Here is a 22,605-nt window from a genome sequence, read left to right as displayed (position 1 = left end):
TGAAATGATATTTGGTTGATTAAACTAAATCCATGCAGTTTGAAACCTGTCTTTACTATGCTGAACATTCTTTTTCCTGTATTTTTTCAGACGAGTTCCATGTGGATCCAGTTTCAAAGTAAGTAGGCTGACAGATTATACAAACCAATGACTCTAATACCCCAATACAGGGTCTTTAACCATACACAATTATTCTCTAGGTCAAAAGATGAATGGAATTATGACCTAACAAGGTGTAACTGACTCTTAGATATAAAGATAATAAAAAAATATGCCCCATGTTTTTTTTTTTTCTTTAATTTTATTCATTAAAAAAAATGGTGTTTGTTCAAAAAAATGGTGTAATTGTTCACTGCGTATAACACAAGATTTACGGAGTCATGCCATTAGTCAGTCCAATACTACGTTATGTCAAGATGTAGGTGTCTGTGTCAATATTTTGGAAAACATAAAGTCAAAAAAGGACGAACAATAATGTTATCATACTTTTTATACAGCTGATTGGTGTCATATGACTGTGTTTTCCTTTTTTGTGGGTAAACATTGTTTAGAGCTTACGAGAGGATCAGTACGGGGTTCTAGTGGGAAAAACTAAAAAATGAGAATTCATGGGTAAAATTTTTTAAACTAAAAATGTTTTCACACATATGGTGAAATTGACTTTCCAGACATGATTATCTTTATGGGAAATGTTGTGGGTGAAAATTATAATACGTGTTTAATTTTTTCCTCAAATTATGAACCAGGAATTATCAATTGTAAGCTTGCCAAATTTACTGTAAGATTAGCTAGGAAATCAACATTGAATATGGGGAAAGAGTTAAGTTTGAGTATGACATAAAAAATACATTTAAACAAAAAAATAATGAAATCTTGCAGAGTTGGAATCTAATTTTTTAGGAATTTTTATAAAGGATTGGAAACTATTCATTATATGAATTCTTTCTGAATCCAAAAGTATTATTACATTTCATATAATTTTGAAATAAACAGACCATTTCAATATCTATGGGTTTTTTTTTCAGGAGACTGATCCGTGACAGGAAATCAGCAGACAGGAAGTCTTTGGACAGAAAGGCCGGAAAACCCGAAAAAGCTCCGGAGTTTGTTACGAAGCCCCGGCGACAGTTTACAGATGAGGGTCAGACCGCCAAATTCAAAGCCTCATATGAAGGCCCTCCCGGCACTAAACTGCTGTGGACCTTCAATGGAATGGTGCTGTCAAACGATACCAAACACAAGGTAATGTCTACAACATAGAGCCACCAGACTCTGTACTGTTTATAGGTTATTTCTAGGCGTTCAATCTGGCTACTCGAAATGATGTCCCAGTGCATGAATTTTTCAAATCATCTTTGAAAGACATATTAAATATACTGATTGGGTGATTTATGATATTTTTGGATTTCAAATGAGGAAAGATATTAAAAATGGGTGTTTTATTATGCTATAACTAAAAATTATTGAACTGAAATGCTTAAATTCTTGAATTGAATTAAGCTCCTTAGATAAGCTTCTCAAATTTATGTGTTTTAATTTTGTGGATGGGTAAATAGTTTTTTAAAGTATACATAATGTGGTTTTCCTTTATATTATGTCTTGCACCTAAATTTAGTAGCAATGAGGCGTATCCTCTTATATTACACACAACTCCAATTAAAGCACAATTCACAGGCTCTTGAGAGTCATTTCCTTGCAAACATGAAGTTATGAGAAGTGAGAAGTACATGCTGCTCCTATGAAACTCTCAATGTAATATACAATCAACACTCCATTTCTCCTTTGATGTACATGAATTGCCCATACAGTGCACTTTCACTTTAACAAGCTACTGTGTGATTTTACAGATTTACCAAGAGAAAGATGTCCATTGGTTGGAGGTTTGCGACGTGACAAAGGATGACACGGGATTGTACACTTGTACCATACAGAATGCGACAGGGAGTTCTCAGGCCTCGGCAGAACTAGAAGTGCTCGGTCAGTAAAGCTCAGTAGCTTACCGATATCTTTGTTTTTTGTAGATGTTTTTCAGTTTTATTTGCTGACTTTGAAGTATAAAGACTTTCAAAATGTGATCAATATTTAAAGATATTTTATCCTGTATGAAATATTTGTAAATCAGTTTACTTTAAATTCTTTAAAAAGCTGCAAATTGTTTGAAGCAAAAAAAATTTTAATTTCCAAAATTTTTTAACAATGTTTTGTATCGTCCATTACAGTGAAACCCAAACCAGTGTCCAAGAAAGGCTTTGTGGCTCCTGAAGTGGACATTCCTCTCAGTGACCAGTACATCACCCCCGACCAGAAATCGGTCGTCCTGGAGTGTAAATTCTCAAGTAAGCTTCATAAAGTGGGCCCACTCATAACATTAACAGGTTCTCTTTATGGGATATATTTTTATGTATATAAATTATATCTCTTGAGTTGATTTATTGTGTGACAACATGTCATAATAAGAATAGACTAAAGAAGGAGGTACATAACTTTTTATCTCCTCTCTTCTCTTTCGTAGATGCAATAGATGCCAATACAACCTGGTACAAAGATGGACGCAAACTGAATTCTGGGTATTTTGCCAAACAAACCTTTGATGGTCGTTTAGCTCGCCTGACCTTAAACAAAGTCTCGGAGAGAGAGATGGGGACATATGAATGTGTGGCCTCTAACAGTGGTGGCGAGGCTAAAACCTGGGCTCAGTTGTCTTACAAAGGTAAGGGAGGGGGACCCAGAGGCAGAGAGGGAACTGTTGAGAAAAAGATTATATTTAGGTTTGGTTGTGTGGTTTGAATGCATGCATCTGAATTCAGGGAGGGTATTGGATTGCAGTACACTGCAAAATCTATGATGCAAAAAAAAAAGAATTTGCTAAGAAAGCATTTATTTCATAAGGGTTATTTCCACAAGTCTTTATTTGAATAAGGTGTCAGAACTGGTTGTCATCAGGTTATTTTGTATGCTAGCTAGCAGTGCACCCTCTTTAAGTTAAAGTTGTTTGGCTGGAAAGGGGTGTGAATATGTAAATACTGACTCATTTAACTTAGGCATGAAATTTAATGAAAAAGCAAAGATTTTCTCTGGTATTTCAGGATTTACTGACATATGTTTGTTATAGTTTTAATACTAAATCAGTATAAAAAAGAGGCCTGTTTTCACAGCAGATTTAAGTTGACTATTTCATTGAACTGAAGTGCTTTTTAAATTTAAAAAAAAATCTTTGACAGGTATAAATAGCTCTTTGGATTATGTCACTGAGTTTAAGGAAGCCTGCCAGTGTGTATAGAGAGATATGTATGCATTAGATTGGGGATCATTTAAAGGAATTCTCTGCAGATTGCAATAGGATTTAATTATTTTATTTTCCGATTCCTGTTTTAATTTGAAAACTGTTGATATTTATCTTTCTTTCTGAAATGGATGTTTATCCGTGATAGTGTAGAAGTAAATGGATTGATACTTTATATGTGCGTGTAATTGGAGTGTAATTATCACTGCAGAGGCAGTAAACAGCTCGGGAAAAATACTTAAGAAAGAACGACAAGTGTCAGAAAGATCCGTAAACATCCTGTCTGTTTTACTACTGAGAAAAATCAGGTTTCTGCTTCTGTTGAAAATGCTACAGGATTTTGTACATATATAAAAAGAACAAAAAGGAGTATTTCTTTGTAGGTGAGATTTTATTTAACTAAGTGACAATTGTTGATGAAGATTAGGTTTTACATGTTCTACATGTAGGTACAGTTATAGTTAAAAAGTGATCCTCGGAAATAGAATAAACTGATCAAATTACAAAATGAGATATATATATTTTATGCAGTACATCTTCAAAAGATTTTGACCTGTAGTACTGTAAACTAAGCTAGGAAAAACAACAAAAGCCTTTATAGGTTTATTAAAAGGGATTTGAATTTTTTTAAAAGTTTAGTTGAAATAGATTTTTTACCATAGACTCGGCTTTTGCATGCTGTGTTGTTTTCCACACAGAATGATTGATTTGTTTTAGTAAATCTTTTTCAAGTGTTTAATGAAATTTAAATGATATTTATATGCACCACCATAAAGTTTTGATGTTGATTAATGCAAAGGCACAGGAATGCACACAGAGTTTCAAAACCAGTGGGGTACATGCATAGTCCGGAGGTTTAAACAATCAAATTATTTTGCATTAACAGTTGCTGGCTCCAGATCCATTCCACCCAAGTTTGCTGTTCCATTGACCAATCAGACTCTGTCTCCAGGAGATCAGCTGACCCTGGAATCCACGGTAACAGGTACGTCTACTCGGATATTGGTTAAATGTTGTTCGAGAATTTTATGAAATACTGTAGATGTACTTTTTCCTGCATAGTATTAATTTACGCTATGTACACGGTCACAAATTTTCTGCGGAAATTTGTACAATCAAACTTATTGCAAATATAATGCATATAAAGAGAGTCTTAAGATACCCACATAATTTTCTACCAGTGGATTGAAAAGAATTAGAGATTAGAGAATTATGACCCCACGGAAAAAAAAGTATGTCTAAAGCAATGTGAAGAAATTGGTGCATGAAATTAGATTGAGCTGAATCGTTAGGAAATTTATGAATCAAGGAAATATTTGGGCACTCTTTATGACAATTGATGCTTTCAATTTTATTGGGAAACTGATGCTATCTTAAGGAAATTTGAATCCAGTGATCATTTTGAATCACTCATGTATGTTCTAAAATAGAAAAATTGTATTTAATAAAATTTTGATTACTTAAAAAATATTTTGAGTCAACTGGAAATAATGCAGTCATTATAAAAATTGAAATCGGAATTTGTACTAATTTTTTGTGATTTATTCTTGCAGGGTACCCTAAACCAAGTATTAAATGGTACAAAAATAACAAGGAAATTCACTCAAGCAAAGCCGTGAAAATGGAATTTGATGGGTCAAAGGTCAGACTAACTGTGTCCAATGTACAGACAAGCGATTCGGACTCCTACAAATGTGTAGCTGAAAATGAGGCTGGACAAGATAAAATCAAAGCTGATGTATCTGTGATAGGTGAGGGACAAATAGGGGTTCTCCAAAAAGCATGTACCAAAATATTGAAATTTAGTGGTAAAATGTTTAAATTGTAAATATATACATGTATAAAAATCAAGTAAAAGTTCAAGTTCTGTTTTACATTGACTCGCTTGTTTGAATAACTTCACTCAAGATTTTAAGGGATATTTTCTTAAAATATATTGCATTCAATACAGACATATGTAAATGAAGTAATGTTGGTATTGTTATAACATGGAACCACATTTATGGTAAATTAGTACATGTATTTTTGTGTACTAAGAAGTTAATTAAATTCCTTACAGTTCCCTCATCAGCTGCCCCCGACGACTTCAAGGAGCCCCCTGTGTTTGTCAAAGAACTCGTGGACATGGAGGCCAACGATGGCGACCGAGTAGAGCTGGCAGTCCAGGTCGAAGGTCAGTGTCAAATGTCGTGTGTCAAGGTCATTTGTGCAAAAATAGGACTTGTATTTTTTGCTGTTTTGGCATTGAACTGTTGTATTAAAGTAGCTAGAACAGAACCTTTTCTGAAACTTTTAAGCATAGATTTTAGCTGGCATGAGCATAATTTCAGCTTCTTCACTCTTTGATGTTTGAGAGCAGTTAAATTAGACATGTGTGCATGAATTGTTCAAAACTAGGGGAGAAAAATAATTGTGAAGATTATTGTTAATGTCTGAAAAAACAGTACATTATATTAAGTTACGAGGGTTGTCCTTAGGTAACTAATTAAACAGTAATTAATCGTGGACAAGTTGTCAATAGTTTTAAAAATAATCATCACTGCGTTCTGAAATTTTCACCACTTTTTAGTAGATAAATTATGAATATACATAGCAAATTTTTATATAGATATATGCATAGGTAAACAAATTGTGATATTTTATGTTATGCACTGTATAATTTATATGTGTGACGGCGCACGGATGATAACTTTTAAAGTGTCTAAACAGCTTCACGTTTTCATCTTTGCTAAACTTAAAGTTGGATAAGCCCCACTTAAATTTAGAAATTTTATTGATTTACATATGTGAGTATCTATAACCAGTATAAGAAACCAATAAGGCACACTGTGTGTGATCTTCTGAATATTTATGGGCAAGTTACAGACAGTATTCTTACCATCATTCAACTAAAAGAGAATCTCACATCGACGGTCGACAGTGACAGTGTCCTTTGCTATAACAAATGGCAGTCTGTCCACAAAATTCACTTTTTTTTTTTTTTTTTTATATGTTTTGTACTATAAAACATTGAATTAATACATGATGTTTTTTTTTAAATAGAGATACTAAGAAAACTTTCATTTCATTTATATACTAAAGATCTGGTGATATTTTTCATATTTTCTTTCTTGTGTATTCATTTAAAGTCTCTTGATATTGGCGTCATTACAACATCCTAATCTATGTGAACTGCTCTCCGGTGCGCCGTATTTTGAATATCGTCATAAAAAGTAAAATATTTTTCGTGTATTGTGTTTATTACTTTCCCATTTCAAATTCTTCTAGAAATGCCAAAAATTAACCAAATGCCTTGAAATTTTTAAGGCAAAGACGACAGAATTGATTTTGAAGGAATGGAATTAGGATAATTTATATTGAAACCATTGGAATCTTATGTATTGAAAACTTTTCTTACGAATTTTTTCCATTCTTATGTCTTCTCTAATATAACCTTGCTATTTTTACCGTGCGCCGTAGGACCATAAAAACTTGTGCACATTCAAGCAGAATAAAATCTTTATTTTTGAATATATATTATCAAGAACATTATGATTCACTTAAATATGATGAATAAACATTTACTGAAAATTTCAGCTTAGTGCGCCCATTACTTTTATAGAAAAACGCTTTGTCCACGATTTTATGGGACAACCCTCGTATATTAAATTATCCTTGGGATATAAATGAAATTGGAGGTGTTAATTGTTAAAAAGTGTGAATATCTCCTTAGGTAACTAATTAAGCAGTCAATTAATGCAAATTGAGTAAACTTTGATATATAATTGAGTTCATATTAAAATAACATTCATCTAACAAGACCATGATAAATTCTTCTGGTAAAACAAACTGGTTTGGAATACTGATTTAAAGGTTTTGTACAGTTTTCCACTGATAAAATCATACATCATTGATCAAGGTAAATAATTTTTAAGAAGAAATCAATATTTTTATATAGATTTAATTTCAAACTGATCAAAGTCTAAATGACACTTTAAAATTTGTCCTCAGGTTGGAGTAATTAACTAATTAGCTTGTTGGTTTGACACTTTGAATTAATTTATATGTGTGAAATTGAATGACATGACAGCAACTTTTAATTTTCTGACCATCTAGAAAGTGTCATCAGCATGATTTTTTTTCAGCATGTTCACAGTTATTCCTTTAATATTTTTGTTTAATCTAATTTGAATTGCTAGTATTTCTGCACATATAATGATATAAGTTTGGGTGCATAAGGAACCCCGCTGGATGTTAATTCTTTCAGAAAGATCCAGTTTTTGCAGATGTTATGTCCATATTAAAAAGTGACACCCAAGGCCCTGTTTATGTCTGATAATCCAGGACAAAGTATTACTTTTTCAAAATCAATAAGTAATAATAACAGGTATATTTGTGTGTGAATGCATTATATCATATATTATGGTGACACAGATATATCATTCTGTTTGATCTTTGTTAAAATTTTGTCAATGGTAGGGGAATTTACAGGACTGGTTTTCATGTCACAGAAATCTCCGAATGTTGCATGTCTTCAGCATTGCATGAAAGTTAGAGCATCCTTTACTAGCAGTTTGGTAGCTCACTATTTGAGCCTTTTATACGATATTGTAGTTTCCACCCAGGGAAAGTCCAAACATTTGATGCATGAATTTGTAGCATATACTGAATGAATCACATATTTTAGAATTTTTTATTAAAATATTGCATTTGGCATGTATGTTTTCAAACTGTCAAAGCAAAATTAAAGTAAATGCCATGTTATAAATTCTGTATATAATGCTCGAAATACTCAAAGTTCAGAGCAATGCAATAAGACAAACAATATGAAACATTTCTTTGATATGAAGACTAATTTCCTTTTCTCTCTCTTGTATCTTTCAGAATCTGATCGACGCCGCTCTGCCAGAAAATTCTAGACTATTCTTTCTTCTTTTTTTTTCTCCTCTATCTTTTAGTTTTTTCCCTTTCTTTCTTATTTTTCTTTGAACTATCAATAACAAACATTCCATGCATGTTTATTAAATTTCTCTCCTTTTTCTTTTCTTTTTGGTTTTATTTGTGTGTTTATTTATTTATTTGTGAATTATGTGAAATATTATGAAGAACTGTGATAGAGACATTTTTTGACAATATTTTGTACAGAAATTTTATCAAAATCCTGCATGCAACATAACACTTCCTCTGAGTCAAGCTATCCGCACACCTACTGTGAATCCGAGTCAGAAAGAAGCTTGAAATCAGACTCCGGATACCTAACAGAAAAGAGTTACCAGAAACCCGACTTCATATTGAAGCCGCACACGGTGGAGGTGAAATCCGGAGGAAGTGCTATATTTCTGTGTAGGGTAACTGGGTTCCCCACACCAAACATCGTGTGGACGACAAACGGAAGAACAATCAACAATGATGATCAACATAAGGTGGGTTTTCTTTGTAGATTTTCAAAAGCAACTAAGGTATATTTTAAGAAAGTTTTCATATAATTTCTTCATCTCCTACTGTTCTCAAAATTTGAGTGTTGAAAATCCTGATCCATGGTGAACAGCAATGTGCAATTAAATTTTACCCCGGTAATTGTCTCCATCTTATACATTTAATGAACAGTACTGAACTAAGGCTATTTAATTTTTTTGCACAGATCAGTTTTGGAGAAGACTGTGTCCTGGAAATCAGAAATGCGTCTCAGAGTGACAGCGGAATATACACCTGTACACTCACAAACCCAGCAGGAGCCGTATCCATGGACGCCAGACTTATTGTCAATGGTTCAGATGTATCCAGCAACCCCCCAAGCAGGGTTCCACCACTGCATCAGTGAGTTGAACACTACTAATGAATATTAGTATTTTATGGGAACACACTCTTTAAAAAATTCATTTATTTCCTTGATAATGCATATTTTGTCCATGAAATCAATAGCAGAAGGAACATATTGAGGTATTTTTTTAACCTTGTTACATCATTTAATTGAATTTTATAGGTCTGTGCATACAAGGGTTGTTGAGGAAAAAATTGAACAGCAAGTGTCTCCTAATAATATGAGTTCCCGTAGAGATTCAAAGCCTAACACTCCAGAAACAGTGAAAAATTCTTATGTGCCAAAGCAACTTAGTAATAATTCTGTATCAGAAAGGATAGAGAAATTAAGAAAACTGGAACACAAACCTCCAAAGAGTCATGAAGTTCATGATTTCAGAGGAGTGTTAAAATCCAAGCCAGCATCTTCAGAGAAGATTGACTATAGAAGTGTGTTAAAACATAAATCTAACAATGATCTCACAAAAGTAGGACTGACCCCTGAAAAGAAACACTCAGCAGGCCCTGAATTAGGGACAGATTTCCGAGAAATTCTGTCCCAGAGGAAGAAATCGAGAGAGGAACAACTAAAACTGCACAGTGACAGAAAGGCCAGCTCATTCTCAGGGTCAAAGAGAGATAACTCTAGCAGTCCTACTGATTTCAGGTCAGTGTTAGGTAGAAAAAGGAACTCTGTGCCAAAAGAATCATCTCCAACAGTAAATAGGGACAATGGTTTCTCATTAATTAAAGAAAGGCCACCTGTATCAGGTAGACAAGATTTGAAGGAGACCACAACGGACAGAGTGTTACCATTAAAATCTGAACCTGCTCTGTCAAATGTCACAGTCAAACAAGATATAAAGGAGACATCAACATTCAAAAATGTACCACCGAAATCTCAAATTATTGACAATAAGTCTTCATCAGTGCCAAAGGACACAGTTCAAAATAGTGCTAGTGAATTAATATCCAAATTTGACACACCTGAAAAAGTCAGTTATAAATCTCAAACATATCAACAAACAATGAACGAGAGGACTCCAGAAAAAGGAAGACAATCAGTGTCGCCCAGTCCAAGAAGACGAAGAGCCTCCCCAGCCCCACAGGGTACCACCAATACAGAACCTCCATCTGAAGAAAAAGTCCAACCAAAAGAAGAGTTAGCCCCACCACCACACAGTGTAGAACCACCATCACACAGTATGGAACCACCACCAAATAGTGAACCACTGTCACTTAGTGAAAAACCACCAACACTTAGCACAGAACCACCATCATTTAGTGCAGAACCACCGTCACAGCCCCCAGTCCTTACAGATGTCATGGATGAAGTAGACATTGAGAGCTTGTTAGCCAAACGAAGACAAAAACGAAGACAGTCCCCAGCCCACAAAGACTTTATTCCACCCGATCAGGCCAACATTGTAGTGAATATACCCGTATCACTGCCTGTTAACATAGATACAGTGATACCGGAGTCTCAGAAACATGGAATGGAAAAATCAGAAGTGAACTCAAAGGACAAAATTGATATGGTTCCAGAACAAGATAGAAATAAAACAGAAGATTTGAACAGCTATAGGAAAACTGATGAAAAATCTGTAATAGCAGGAAGTAAAGTGACATCAGAAAAATCAAAATCTAATGTTTCTGACCATTTGGTGGAAAATAAAGAGGAAGATTTCAGAACTGTTCTGGCTAATAGGAAAAACAGGAATGCTAACAGCTTTAATGATTCTCCAAACCCTAAAGAAAAAAATGAAAATGAAAGTAGTGACATCTTAAGAGATTGGAGGGAAAAACGGCAGCAGCAAAATTGGGGCAACAAGGAGGGTGTTAATGGGGAGGTAAACTCAACAGTGAAACTCGATAGTGTAGCTCAAGAAACGACGAAAAGTAAAGAGGATACAGTGAAAACTAGACCACCACTGAGTAAAATGAACTTGAATTTAAATATAAATCGCAATGAAAATTTACCTCAAAATGGCAGTGTGAAAACTCCTGAAAATTATTCTGATGATTTTCGAAGTATTCTGTCAAGGAAAAGAAGAACAAGTAACAGCTTTAGCAAATACGATGCAAACAATGCTAAATCCCCGTCCAGCCCAAAGACCACAGATTTCAGACATGTTTTAACGCGGCATGTCAGCTACGTGGAAAATCGGCACCGCCAAGCCCCCACATTCAACTCGAGGCTGAGGGACAAAACGGTCACCGAGGGGGAGGCGGTCACCATGGAGTGCCACATCACAGGAGTGCCCCGCCCAGAAATCACCTGGACAATGAACAACAATCAAATCAAAGTAAGTTTAATTTACTAACATAGTAAAGCATGGCCAGGATTTTTCGTAGGATGAAGTCCAGTGAGATTTATACTAGGGTTCCAAGTGATTCAGTGTAACACTTGCAAGTCATTCTTTTTCGTGGGTAATTAGAAGAGGCCAAATGTGGTTTGAGAAATTGTCCATTTTAATGGAGTAGGTCATAGAGAGTTGTGAATTTTGTCCATTTCATGCTCTGATGTGCCCTGGGATCTTTTATAGGAGTTTAAGTGGTTTAGTCATTATATATGTACACTCAATGAGGGAACTCTTGGTATGTAATGTAATTTACTTCAAGGTGTCTGCTATTTTGTAAAATCTTAAAGTACATGTATTTCTTATTTGGTAAAATCCAAGTTTCATGACAGACTTTTGGCTGAAATAAAACTTGCTTTGATAAAATATAGAAAAGGAAATTTAATCATAAAGTGCTTTGCACTATTTTTTTGGGTGATTCATTTTTTGATATCTATGAAGGATTGTAATTTGAGTATATCTGTACCCCGTAGGTATTGGGTATAAATTGTCACTGATTGTCAAAAATGAAAAGAAATTCTATTTCAAAAGGGAAAAAAAAAACTATTTTAGTGACGAAATTTGATTATGATGTTCAGTGCATTTGAAAGGTATTCAACTGGATTTTAATGCATTTATTTTCTTTTATGAAAAAAGGACGTTTTTTTTTATTGATAAGGAAGAATAATTGATCCCAGTTACATTTCTATTTGAATTTCATTTGATGAAAAGAAATTTAAAATGATTTAAATCAACATTTAACGGGGTTAAATAGATAGATAGGTTTAATCCATTAAATTAAAGAAAAAAATTGTACGTCTCATTTAGTATGATTCAGACCTTCTTAGATAGTTAAGTAAACTGAATGGAGAGGACATTTTGCACATCAGAAAAAAGTGTGTAGGATTTTTAAAACAGATTGAAAGAAACAAATTGTAAAGTAAATATTTAATTTTTATTTCTCAGTGCATTTCATTCCTCTACTGCCAGAAGTGATAGTGTTATAAACTGGAATGTTATCATAACTAGGTGACACATGCAATTTTAGGGTACAGACCTGAAAACCTAGGACTTAAATTTTTAGGGACCGTTTATGGAAAACAAAGTGTCGGGGCAACAAATAGATTATCTGGATTCAAACTGTGAATTCGTGAATTGCACACCTTTATTTGCGCCATTTTTGTAGCTTTGTTTGTGTAGTCTTTGTTAATGACGAGGCATAGATAAGGTTTTGTTGGTTTTCAATTGTGGAAACATTGACAATTTAACCCGTGTTGTCTCAACAGCTTACCCATAATAGATTTTAACAAAACCTTTTTATGACTTTGGGATCTTTGTACATTATTTTTGTTCGATACCAATCAATAGGCCACCACTTGTCATAAGAACTTTGGAATAACAGGTAATGTCTTGCTCTTGACAGATTCTTTATATTATTTATATGAAAAGTTTGTGTCTTTGAAATTTTTATTTTTCTAGATCTTTTTCCATATCGAAAAAATTTTGATATTTTTTGCATCCTGATTGCTAACTTACCGGTATATAATCTTGTTTAATAATTTATTAAGCTGTGCAATGCGACAGACATATGTAGACTTGTAGGTTGTTTCTCTGTAGGTGATAATAAGGTAAATTACTTAAAGAGAATCCCTATATATATGAATTTCTTTCACAGCCATCCAAGTTCTTTCGTATGACCTACGACGACAATCACATCGCCCGACTGGTCATCGCAGGAGCCTACCCAGAGGATGATGGGGTATACGTTTGTTATGCCAGCAACAGCTCCGGAAACGAGTCAAGCACCTGTCATCTCTTTGTAAAAGGTAATCAGGCAAGAAAAAGCATAAAAATTTCACTCATTAATATATGCTGTCTGGCACTCTCTGATAAATTAAAGGTCTTAAGAAATTTTATACCGATCATTTAGGATGAGGAGCCAAGAGTTTTTATGTTGTTGTGATAAGCTTAAGACTGACATAATTGTGGGAAATGATGTAATATTTTCGTTGTGTAGAACTCGCCAGCACAACAGACCATTCAGAGGAAGAGAGAGGCATGCAGAAGGGGGTATCGAGCGAGGAGGGAACCTGTACAGAAGACGACGACTTTGCCGACACCCTGGAGGCCCCAGTGATCCACGAGATCAACCCCTCCACCGTCAACACCACCCCGGGGCAGAAAATCACCATCCAAGCCTCCTTCACTTCTGATGAGAAACCTACCATTGAATGGCGAAAAGGGACATCACTCCTGAAAACTGGTTAGTTAGAAAGTTTTCATAGGATGTCAATTAAAAAATTAGATTGAAGTCTGTTTAAAATTAAGAGGAAATAGATAATGCTATTGAGATTAATGGAGTGTCATGTAGTTTAATTTTGTGGAATTTAAATTTTGATGTAACAGATGCCAGAGGTTGCTCTTCCTCTTTGCTATGACAATGCTGGGTGTACGTAGGAACATGATTCAGTAATTGTGGATATCCCACAGAGAGAGTGAAGCAGAGGTTTAAACTGTGTAATTTAGCCTATTAGGTCTATGTAATTTTAGGGTCATCTTCATTGTAGACCCATGCATAAAAATTGAATTCAATGTTTGACAGATAGCAATCTGGGGAAGGTTATTTAAGCTGTGGGAATGAGATGAAACTCATAAATATTCTGTTGCTGAGAACAGATATGCTTTTGATTTCAACTGTAAACTTTTGAAGCAAAAAGTGGCATTTTTCATATATTTTAGTGTGATGTGGGAGTTATCAGAGAAAGCCATGAAGAAATGTTTTATAACTTTGAATATTTCTGTCTCTTCTTATCAGTAGTGTATACAGTCACACATTGACAGAGCTGATGATGAATTCACATTTAATAAGGAAAATCTTATTCCCTGGAAGAAATGTGTCCCTTTGTCTTTAGAAGTGAATTATTAATGGACATATGTGGAAGCTTTATTAAATCGAGTGATAAATTGATCTCTGCTTGTTGAATGTTCATGTGGGAGGTAGGGAAGTTTGGAGAGGGAGGTTTCGTCAAAAGAATTGTGGGAGGACTAGTTAGCACTAACTTTCTGTTTTGGATTTATATTGAAATTTCAAGCTCATTAGTTATCTGCCATATATTTTTAAAAACCAAAGCTGTTATTGATTTAAATGCATTGTGTGATCACTGCTTTTATAAAGCAAATTCTGAAGTTAAAAGTTTTAAATTCATCTACAGTTGTTATTAAATTTGATTATTGTGGCCATCCTGGTTAACACATAACACTATTGTTTAGTAGCCAGGGTACATATCTCGTCCTGTAGGATGTTCATTTTTTATTTCTCTTTATGACAAATACCTCCAGAATTTGTTATTGCTGTGAAACTCTTCACAATTTGCCAACTTAAAAGCTGTTTGTTCAAAGTGGAGGTGTGTGCTCTGCCTTTACATTATTAACAGAACAGAAGAATTGTCTGCTTTTCAAGAAAATAATGAATTGTGAAGTTTTAAGATGAAAGTTGATTTTCAGAACTGTAGATGTACTTTGTCGGCCTTTATGGGAGATTATGATGAAAGTAAGATCCTGAGTTTGTTACAGAGATATGTTACTGGAAGCTGAAATGTAGACCTGAGTATTTGGAAATATATACAGCAGTGTTTTTGGTATGTCAGTGATCACTGGAAAAACAGGATAATAGATCTATCAAAAATGTCAATATTCCAATTTTTTTGTGTTATTTTTGTCTCGGTATTGGCTTGTTCAGGTTGGAATGTTTCCATATTCCATAATCACAATAGGAAATCAAGAGTTGATAGCTCTTTCTTTACTTAGTGGTACATTATGGGTAGACTGTTTCTGAGCAACAGCATGGATGTGTGAAAAGTTCTATGGATTCTCTCTTTATAAACATCACAAATTATTTAAATATTTTAAATAATTGTGCTTAATGTAAATATAAAATTTATTTCCAGATGACTCCATCTCGGTGAACAGCTCGGAACATTTCAGTCGACTCACTCTAAATCAGGTCAAGGTCACGGATGCTGGAAAATATGAAATAACGGTGACCAACAGTATTGGCCAGGCATCAGCAATGTCCACAGTCAATGTACAAGGTAGGGTCATTATTAAACTTAGATGTACATGTACTATCCGATATATGTTTGAAAATTTTTGTCACAAGTTTTTTCTTTGTTATAGACTAGTTTACAAAACTTTTAGAAGCTGTTGAATTAGTGTATGAACTCATGATGTACATTATTTTTTTGCTCATATTTCTTTTAATTATTCAAGTTAAATGAAAGAATTTGAGAGGATCTAGGCATAAGATACTTTGATTGCACATAAATATTATATGATTTATTAAAAAATCAATGTAAAGAGTTTTTTGCCCCTGACAGATGTGCCGGGACAGGTGCCTGGTCCCCCCTACGCTTCTGATGTCAATCTCCGCTCTGTGATCCTGTCCTGGGGGTGCCCCTCCTCTGATGGGGGGACCCCGGTCACCGGGTACAGGGTGGAGATGTGTGAGGCTGAGAGAGATGTCTGGCAGACCCTCACAGAGCAGTGTCATGTAAGTATCTAATAGTACCTCTGTAAGTACTTATAGACCCTCACGGAGCAGTGTCATGTAAGTATCTAATAGTACCTCTGAAAGTACTTATAGACCCTCAGTGTTATGTATCTAGTAGTACCTCTGTAAGTAGATATAGTATCTATCAGTACCAGTGTTGGTACTTATAGTATTTCTGACAGACAGACACCGAATAGTGTCATGCAAGTATCTAGTAGTACCTCTATAAGTAACTTATTAGACCCTCACTGAGCAGTACCATGTAAGTATGTAGTAGTACCACTGTAAGTACATATAGTATGATTGGCAGACCCTCACCAAGCAGTGCCATGTTAGTTTTGTAGTACTGGTGTAAGAACTTAAAGTATGTCTAGAATTATTGATTATGAATAAATGGACACAACAGATTATGTGTCTGGTCATCTTTTGATCTGATTACTCCCTGACCTCAGGTCTGACATTGTCACTGATAAGTTTAATAAATTTACAGTGTATAAGCTGATGGTAACATGTTGAATGTTTTAATATTGACTGAGTTGTAATGATATACATATCGTTATACACTGAAAATAGCAACACAGTTATTAAATTTTTAGAAGAGAGTAAATTTATCTCAATTTATTGACTACAATCATGTACCAGAAATAGAATTAATATGAAATTGTGCTTTTCCTTCAGGTGATATATTTTTTTGTTTGAATACATATATCAAACATTGATCCTATATGTTTCTGTTTTTGTAGAGTACATCATACCACATAGCTAACTTGCTCCCGCACACACCATATTTTTTCCGTGTGGCTGCCAAGAACAAGCACGGATATGGAAAACCTAGCGAAACATCTTCTGTCATAGTCACCAAGGATCGCAGGTCATCCCTGCGTTTGTCTGTTGATTCCGATGGTAAGTTTAGCCTTGACACGTCTTCACTTGTGTATATTTTGTCTTCTGCATTCCCTGGCACTTACGTGTATATTAATCTTTCACAATTTAACTGTTATCTGGTTAATGTCAGTGAAGCTGAAATATATATTTAGTGCCAGCTTGGCTGATGTCTCTAAAGTTGCTCTAGGAAAATTTTCACATGATCTGCATGGCATGGTTATCTGCCCTTGACATTGATAGCTAGCTGTACTTTTAGCAAAGATAATTATTTTTTATTTTACTGTAAATGATAATCCAGGCTGATGTTTAGGTATATAATTAAGTAAAATTTATTTTGAAGAGAAATTTAAGAAGCTAGCTTAATGGATCTTTAATGCATGGCAGTTAGGAATTTTGAGATTAGTTGCATGTTTTTTTGAATTTATTCTGACAACTTTAGATCCCCCTTGCAAATACAGCTTAGACTTTCTTTCTATAGATGTATATATAGATACATATATCTTCTTAAACTCTATTGATATTGGTTTCAATTTTATGCATCAATTTTTTTTTCTGTGTAAGTTAAATTAAACAAAAGAATTCAAAATTAACCATTATTGTCTTCAGCTATCCATTGTTAGTATAATACTATATAGACTATGGATACCTGATATCTGAACCAATATCAATGAGTAGTAATTTGATAGAGAAATATGTGCACGTAATCCTGACATTTTTCCAGATGTTTTTGTGATGTCACCGACCTCACCCACGGGGTCATACATGTCCATTTTCTCCCCCACAGGTAAACACTTATTTCGCTGCATGCTCCTCCCTTCATACCTCATGAGTCATCTTTCTTGGAGAAGCATCCTTCCATGTACTAACCCATTTATTTCTTGGCATCTTGAGTTTATTAGCTTTTCTTTTTTCTTTATTTGTAGATATTTTTATTCACCTTTTTTCATTTACAATCTTGTATTCTAGCTTTAACAATTTACAATCTTTATATCCGGTTCTTTTTCCATATATCTTATTACCCTACTTTGAAATTTTAATCATATATTATCCTGAAATAATATATAATTATTCAGTTATTAATTGGAAGCACCATTTTACTTGGTTCATGTCAGTTTATCAATACTTACATGTAAGCTAGAAATGAATTTAAAAAGACTTTGAAATGTTTACTTTTCTGTATCAGTATGCTTGTATACATTAAAGTATAATATATTTGTGAGCTTATGTAAATTTTATTAACACATCTTAAAATTTAAAAGTTTCAAATCACACAAATAATCAATTGATTTTTTTCATAAGTATATAGACATATATTATTGGCCAATGCATTTAAATATGAAAGAACTTTCAGATTATATTGACATGTATGGTATGTTTGGTAGTAAAAACAGGCAGGGACAGGGAACTCTTAGAATCTTTTTACTCAGTTTGATTTGAATTAAAAAATTTGACCACGTCTTAAATTAACTTTCAAACAGTTTAAATATTTATGCAATTTTGCAGACAGGTACAGTATTAATTGGTTAAAGTCAGAAATATTAATTGCATGGATAAGGCAGATGTAGTTGGTATTGAAACTTTTCATATGTTTACAGAGGAAGATCTGCCCTTTGAACCCAAAATAGTGACGCTGCAGGAAGAAAAGAAGTTTGAAGAAGACTATGACCTGCAAGATGTCATAGGAAAGTATGTAGGCTTACTTATATTTTAGTAAAATATCTACATTTTGTATCATGAAGGTTAAACACGTATTTATTGTGATTCTCAGTCAATTTTCTTTTCGTTAGAGTATTTATGAATCTGCAATCTTTAACAGACCTTAATTAGTAAAAGAGTTCTCCAAGAGCTAAAAGAAAGTTTTATAGCAAATATTTTTTAGAATTTTTTTCCTTGCACATTATAACATTGAATTAATAATTCAATCATTTCAGGGGAAAATTTGGAAAAGTCCATAAATGCTTGGAAAAAGCCTCAGGCAAAACTTTTGCAGCAAAGGTTGTCAAATGCCGAACTCAAAAAGAAAAGGAAAATTTGAAACAAGAGGTTGAGATAATGAATTGTCTAACTCACCCAAAACTCTTGATGTTGTGGGATGCTTTCGAGACGGCAAGAAGCGTAGTCCTCGTGATGGAATAGTAAGTAACCCAAAGTCACTTAGGGGTTAAAGGTCATTTGCATTAATTTAATAAAACTGTACAGTTTGAAATGCTACATATGTACAAAGCTGCAAATGACTTAAAACAGTTTGATAGAGAATACATACATTTAACTGAATTTTAATGAATAAAAGGGAAAAATTATAACAAATTATTTTACATGAATAATAAGTCCTGGAAATTGATTTCATTCCAGTGTATCAGGAGGAGAACTATTTGATCGCGTTGCCGATGAGGACCTGGAGTTAACGGAGTGTGACTGCGTACATTTCATGCGTCAGATCTGCCAGGGATTGCAGTACATGCACCTGAAGTCCATTCTACACTTAGATCTGAAACCCGAGAACATTCTGTGTATAAACAAAGACAATAACCTGATTAAAATCATAGACTTCGGCCTCGCTCGGCGACATAAGGAAGGTGAAAGTCTACGTGTGATGTTCGGAACACCGGAGTTTATTGCTCCAGAAGTTGTGAACTACGAGGAGATTGGATTCCCGACAGATATATGGAGTGTCGGGGTCATTTGTTATGTCTTGTAAGTCGGACTTCAACTCCCGATTTTTTTTTTTACTTTATTGTAGGAAGGCAAATCAAAATTGAAGATGGAAAAATTAACAAAAGAAACACAAGATATTTTTAACATTAGAGTTATCTTTCTTTGCCAATGAACAACATTCCTTAACTGATCTTTATGATTTAAAAGAATGGTGATAAATATTTTAAAAGGATAATTTAATTATGTTTTTTTCCCTCTGTTGTATAGGCTGTCTGGTTTGTCTCCCTTTATGGGGGATTCTGATGTAGAAACTTTGTCCAACGTTACGAGGGGTGATTACGATTTTGATGATGAGGCATTTGATGAGATCTCGGACCTTGCAAAGGATTTCATCAACAAAACCATCAAACTGAATAAAAAGTAAGTCAGGAGGACAAAAAGGTTTTATTTCATTTTAGTATATAAAGACTGGTTATGGAAGTATAGGTGATTAAAAAAATTACAATGTGCTTTATTGTTTTTTTTTTACAGGAAAAGATTGACAATAGATCAGTGCTTAGATCATCCATGGGTTGCACGATCAGAAAGAAACAGTTCAAAGAAACTACGACAAAGTCTGAGGAATCTGAAGCAATTCATGGCGCGGCGGAAATGGCAGGTAAGCACCCTGTGTGTGTGTCTGTCTGTTGTAGTTGCTTGTTTGTGGAGAGATACACGTATAGTCTCAGCATCTCCACCTTGGATTGAACATATGTTACAGTTTGAAAGCTAGTATTTCAGTTATTATTGTATATATTGAATTGGATTTTTTAGTGATAAATATATTTTGAACTAATCTTACATGTATGAATCCTTTTTGTTTGATTTCCTTAAACCTAACTTTATTTTTAATTTATTTAATAACATTGAAGTAGCAGTTGTATTATTAATATACATATTTATTTTATTTCTGTAAAGCCTAATTTATATTTACTTGAATGCTGTTGTGTTTCATTTGAAGTTTTAAATTTGACGAAACATTGTGTAAGTTCCCTAGCTTTGTAGCTTTTGTGTTTGCTGTAGATAAAATTGTCTGTGTGTTTGTTGGTAGGATTAAGGAATATAGTTCTTAGTGCAGGTTTGCCTTCACAGGCTTTGTAGAGCTGGTAGCACTGTTTTCTTCATGTGCTGCATGGCAAATGATAATTTCTCCTTTATTAAGGCAGCTTTATCTGTTCTAATTTATAATAATTGATAAAAGAACTGAAGATTTCTGGTAGGCCTTTTTATTTTAGAAAAAAATGGTTATATCTTGTAATTCTTAATTATGAAATATTTATATATTTATTTTACTTATAAATATAAAGATTTCCCTCTCCCTTTTATTACAATGGAAACTTGATTTAACTTGCATGTTCATTAATTTCACTGAAATATAATATAACGCACTGAAAAGTACTCATGGTGACTGCTGCACAATATTTTATGCAAACTTTGCATCATCAACATTGTGTCTATGCTAGACATGATTAACAGACATTACAAAGACTTAATGTCTAATGCTAGCATTGGAAAGTTCACAAGTTGTCTTCTCATGAAAAAAGTTGTAAATATCAGTTGAGAAAGGGATACTTTTCTACTTAATTACTTTATTATAGGACTATCCTTAGGTCTGCACATGATACATATATATCTTACTTTTGATGCAAGGTTTAATTGAGCACCATTTTGTAGTGGTTGAATTAAATTGCATGGACTTTATGACACTTACATGTACATTGGCAATACCTTTCTTATTTATATGAATCATTTTGTAACAATTTCCTAATTGTATCTCTTTCCCTTATCTATCATGGTGGAAGATAATTATATTATAAATAAATGATTTTGAAAATACATCATTAGTAAATTATTTAAATTTCCTTTTTGATCTCTATAAACAGAAAATGGGAAACGCAATACGAGCAGTGGGCCGCATATCGATGCTTCAGAAAAGTCGAAGTGGAAGTGAGAGTTCGGTTCAGAGCGATTCAGACGTTTCGTCACAAACTGACAATAGTACCCTTTCCTCCTCAAGACCTTCGTCCATAGGGTCAGAGGACAAATCGGATCTCAGACAGACAAAATCATCCAAAAGTACCGTGTCCAACACACCCATTCAGCAAACTATTCCATCCCACAAACCACATTCTGTTCACGGTGATCGAACAGAGGAAATAAGTGAACAAACAATAGACACCCAGTTGACATTTCTGAAAGAGATGGTCGACTGCGAGGCATTTATTGGTGACAATGCAAGATTTGATGTCAAAATAGGAGGAAATACAAAACTGCCACCTAGTGTTCAATGGTATCACGAAGAGGAGATAATTCAGACTAATGGACAATATTCTGTGATTGATAGTTTTTCAGAAAATGGTGAATATTCACTGATTGTTAAGAATGTAGGTGGCAGCACTGAAGGTGAATATACCTGCCGTGTAACATCTGGGGATCATGTGATTACATGTAGTGCAGATTTAATATTAAATGATGCAGGTACTATGTAAAGAGAGACACCTTCAGGTTTTATTTAAGTGCAATAAGGGCTGTGGTAAGTATTGATAACTTACCGGGCCTGCCAATCAAATGAAAGGACTACAATGAATCAGAGACTCATTACTGCCAATCATCGTTAGCTTAACTTATCCTCTGTTAGATTATTATATTTATGATGTCTAGCACAGTGTATGTATAGGAGAAGGTCTGTGTAAAGTGCCTGTCTTTATTCTACCTTTGGGGTTTGAGACTTGCCATTTTCTATACCCTGAACTTACCAGCAAGCTTTCATTCATTGTAACAAGCTGATGGTCACTCTTAAATCCTAATTTTTCGAATTTCGGACCCTTAAAACTTGTGGCAGACACTTTACATAAACCTGTGAATTGATAGTTATAACTTTATTTCATTGCAGTGCAGTGGTATTATTTATTTGTTTGACTAGGTGATGGTATAACAATTGCTCAGATTTGTATTTGAGGATGTTAATATTTTCTACTTAAAGAGAAGGTCCAAATTCCCTGAACTTGATTTGGGTCTCTTTTTATGTACAAAATCACCATGGTTTTTGTGTTCATACACTGTACTAAACATTTTTA

The 22,605-nt window shown here is 34.0% G+C and overlaps 1 protein-coding gene across 3 annotated transcripts; it reads left to right on the top strand.

The window, feature by feature from the left end:
* Positions 1–17: 17 nt before the first annotated feature.
* On the top strand, positions 18–22,587 carry LOC134233059 (myosin light chain kinase, smooth muscle-like). 3 transcript variants are annotated; one of them, XM_062715056.1, is made up of 24 exons: positions 18–118; positions 1,026–1,242; positions 1,848–1,977; positions 2,220–2,336; positions 2,513–2,710; positions 4,170–4,268; positions 4,837–5,034; positions 5,343–5,456; positions 8,408–8,685; positions 8,904–9,079; positions 9,246–11,367; positions 13,076–13,226; positions 13,418–13,663; positions 15,348–15,491; positions 15,777–15,949; positions 16,693–16,852; positions 17,556–17,618; positions 18,430–18,520; positions 18,766–18,969; positions 19,187–19,528; positions 19,757–19,909; positions 20,021–20,147; positions 20,490–20,512; positions 21,412–21,548. In XM_062715056.1, the coding sequence occupies exons 1-23, from the start codon at positions 33–35 to the stop codon at positions 20,493–20,495; spliced, it is 5,595 nt and encodes a 1,864-aa protein (XP_062571040.1). In that variant the 5' UTR covers positions 18–32; the 3' UTR covers positions 20,496–20,512; positions 21,412–21,548. The 3 variants fall into 3 exon arrangements, with proteins under 3 accessions (XP_062571040.1, XP_062571038.1, XP_062571039.1); XM_062715054.1 differs by lacking the exon at positions 20,490–20,512 and having other exon boundaries at positions 21,412–22,587; XM_062715055.1 differs by lacking the exons at positions 17,556–17,618; positions 20,490–20,512 and having other exon boundaries at positions 21,412–22,587.
* Positions 22,588–22,605: the final 18 nt, after the last annotated feature.

This window comes from Saccostrea cucullata, unplaced genomic scaffold (assembly GCF_032062105.1).
Source record: "Saccostrea cucullata isolate Sc308-1 unplaced genomic scaffold, CSIRO_AGI_Scuc_v1 ctg50, whole genome shotgun sequence".
NCBI lineage: Eukaryota > Metazoa > Mollusca > Bivalvia > Ostreida > Ostreidae > Saccostrea > Saccostrea cuccullata.
The sequence above is the reverse complement of the archived record's forward strand: the minus strand, read 5'-3'. Positions and strand labels throughout refer to the sequence as shown.

Excerpts from the sequence above, each read along its gene's own strand:
- LOC134233059 (XM_062715054.1), top strand. The coding sequence starts at position 33 with ATGCAGTTTGAAACCTGTCTTTACTATGCTGAACATTCTTTTTCCTGT. Across the intron at positions 1,978-2,219 it reads GGCAGAACTAGAAGTGCTCG|TGAAACCCAAACCAGTGTCC; the intron begins GTCAGTAAAGCT and ends CGTCCATTACAG. Across the intron at positions 13,227-13,417 it reads CTGTCATCTCTTTGTAAAAG|AACTCGCCAGCACAACAGAC; the intron begins GTAATCAGGCAA and ends TTCGTTGTGTAG.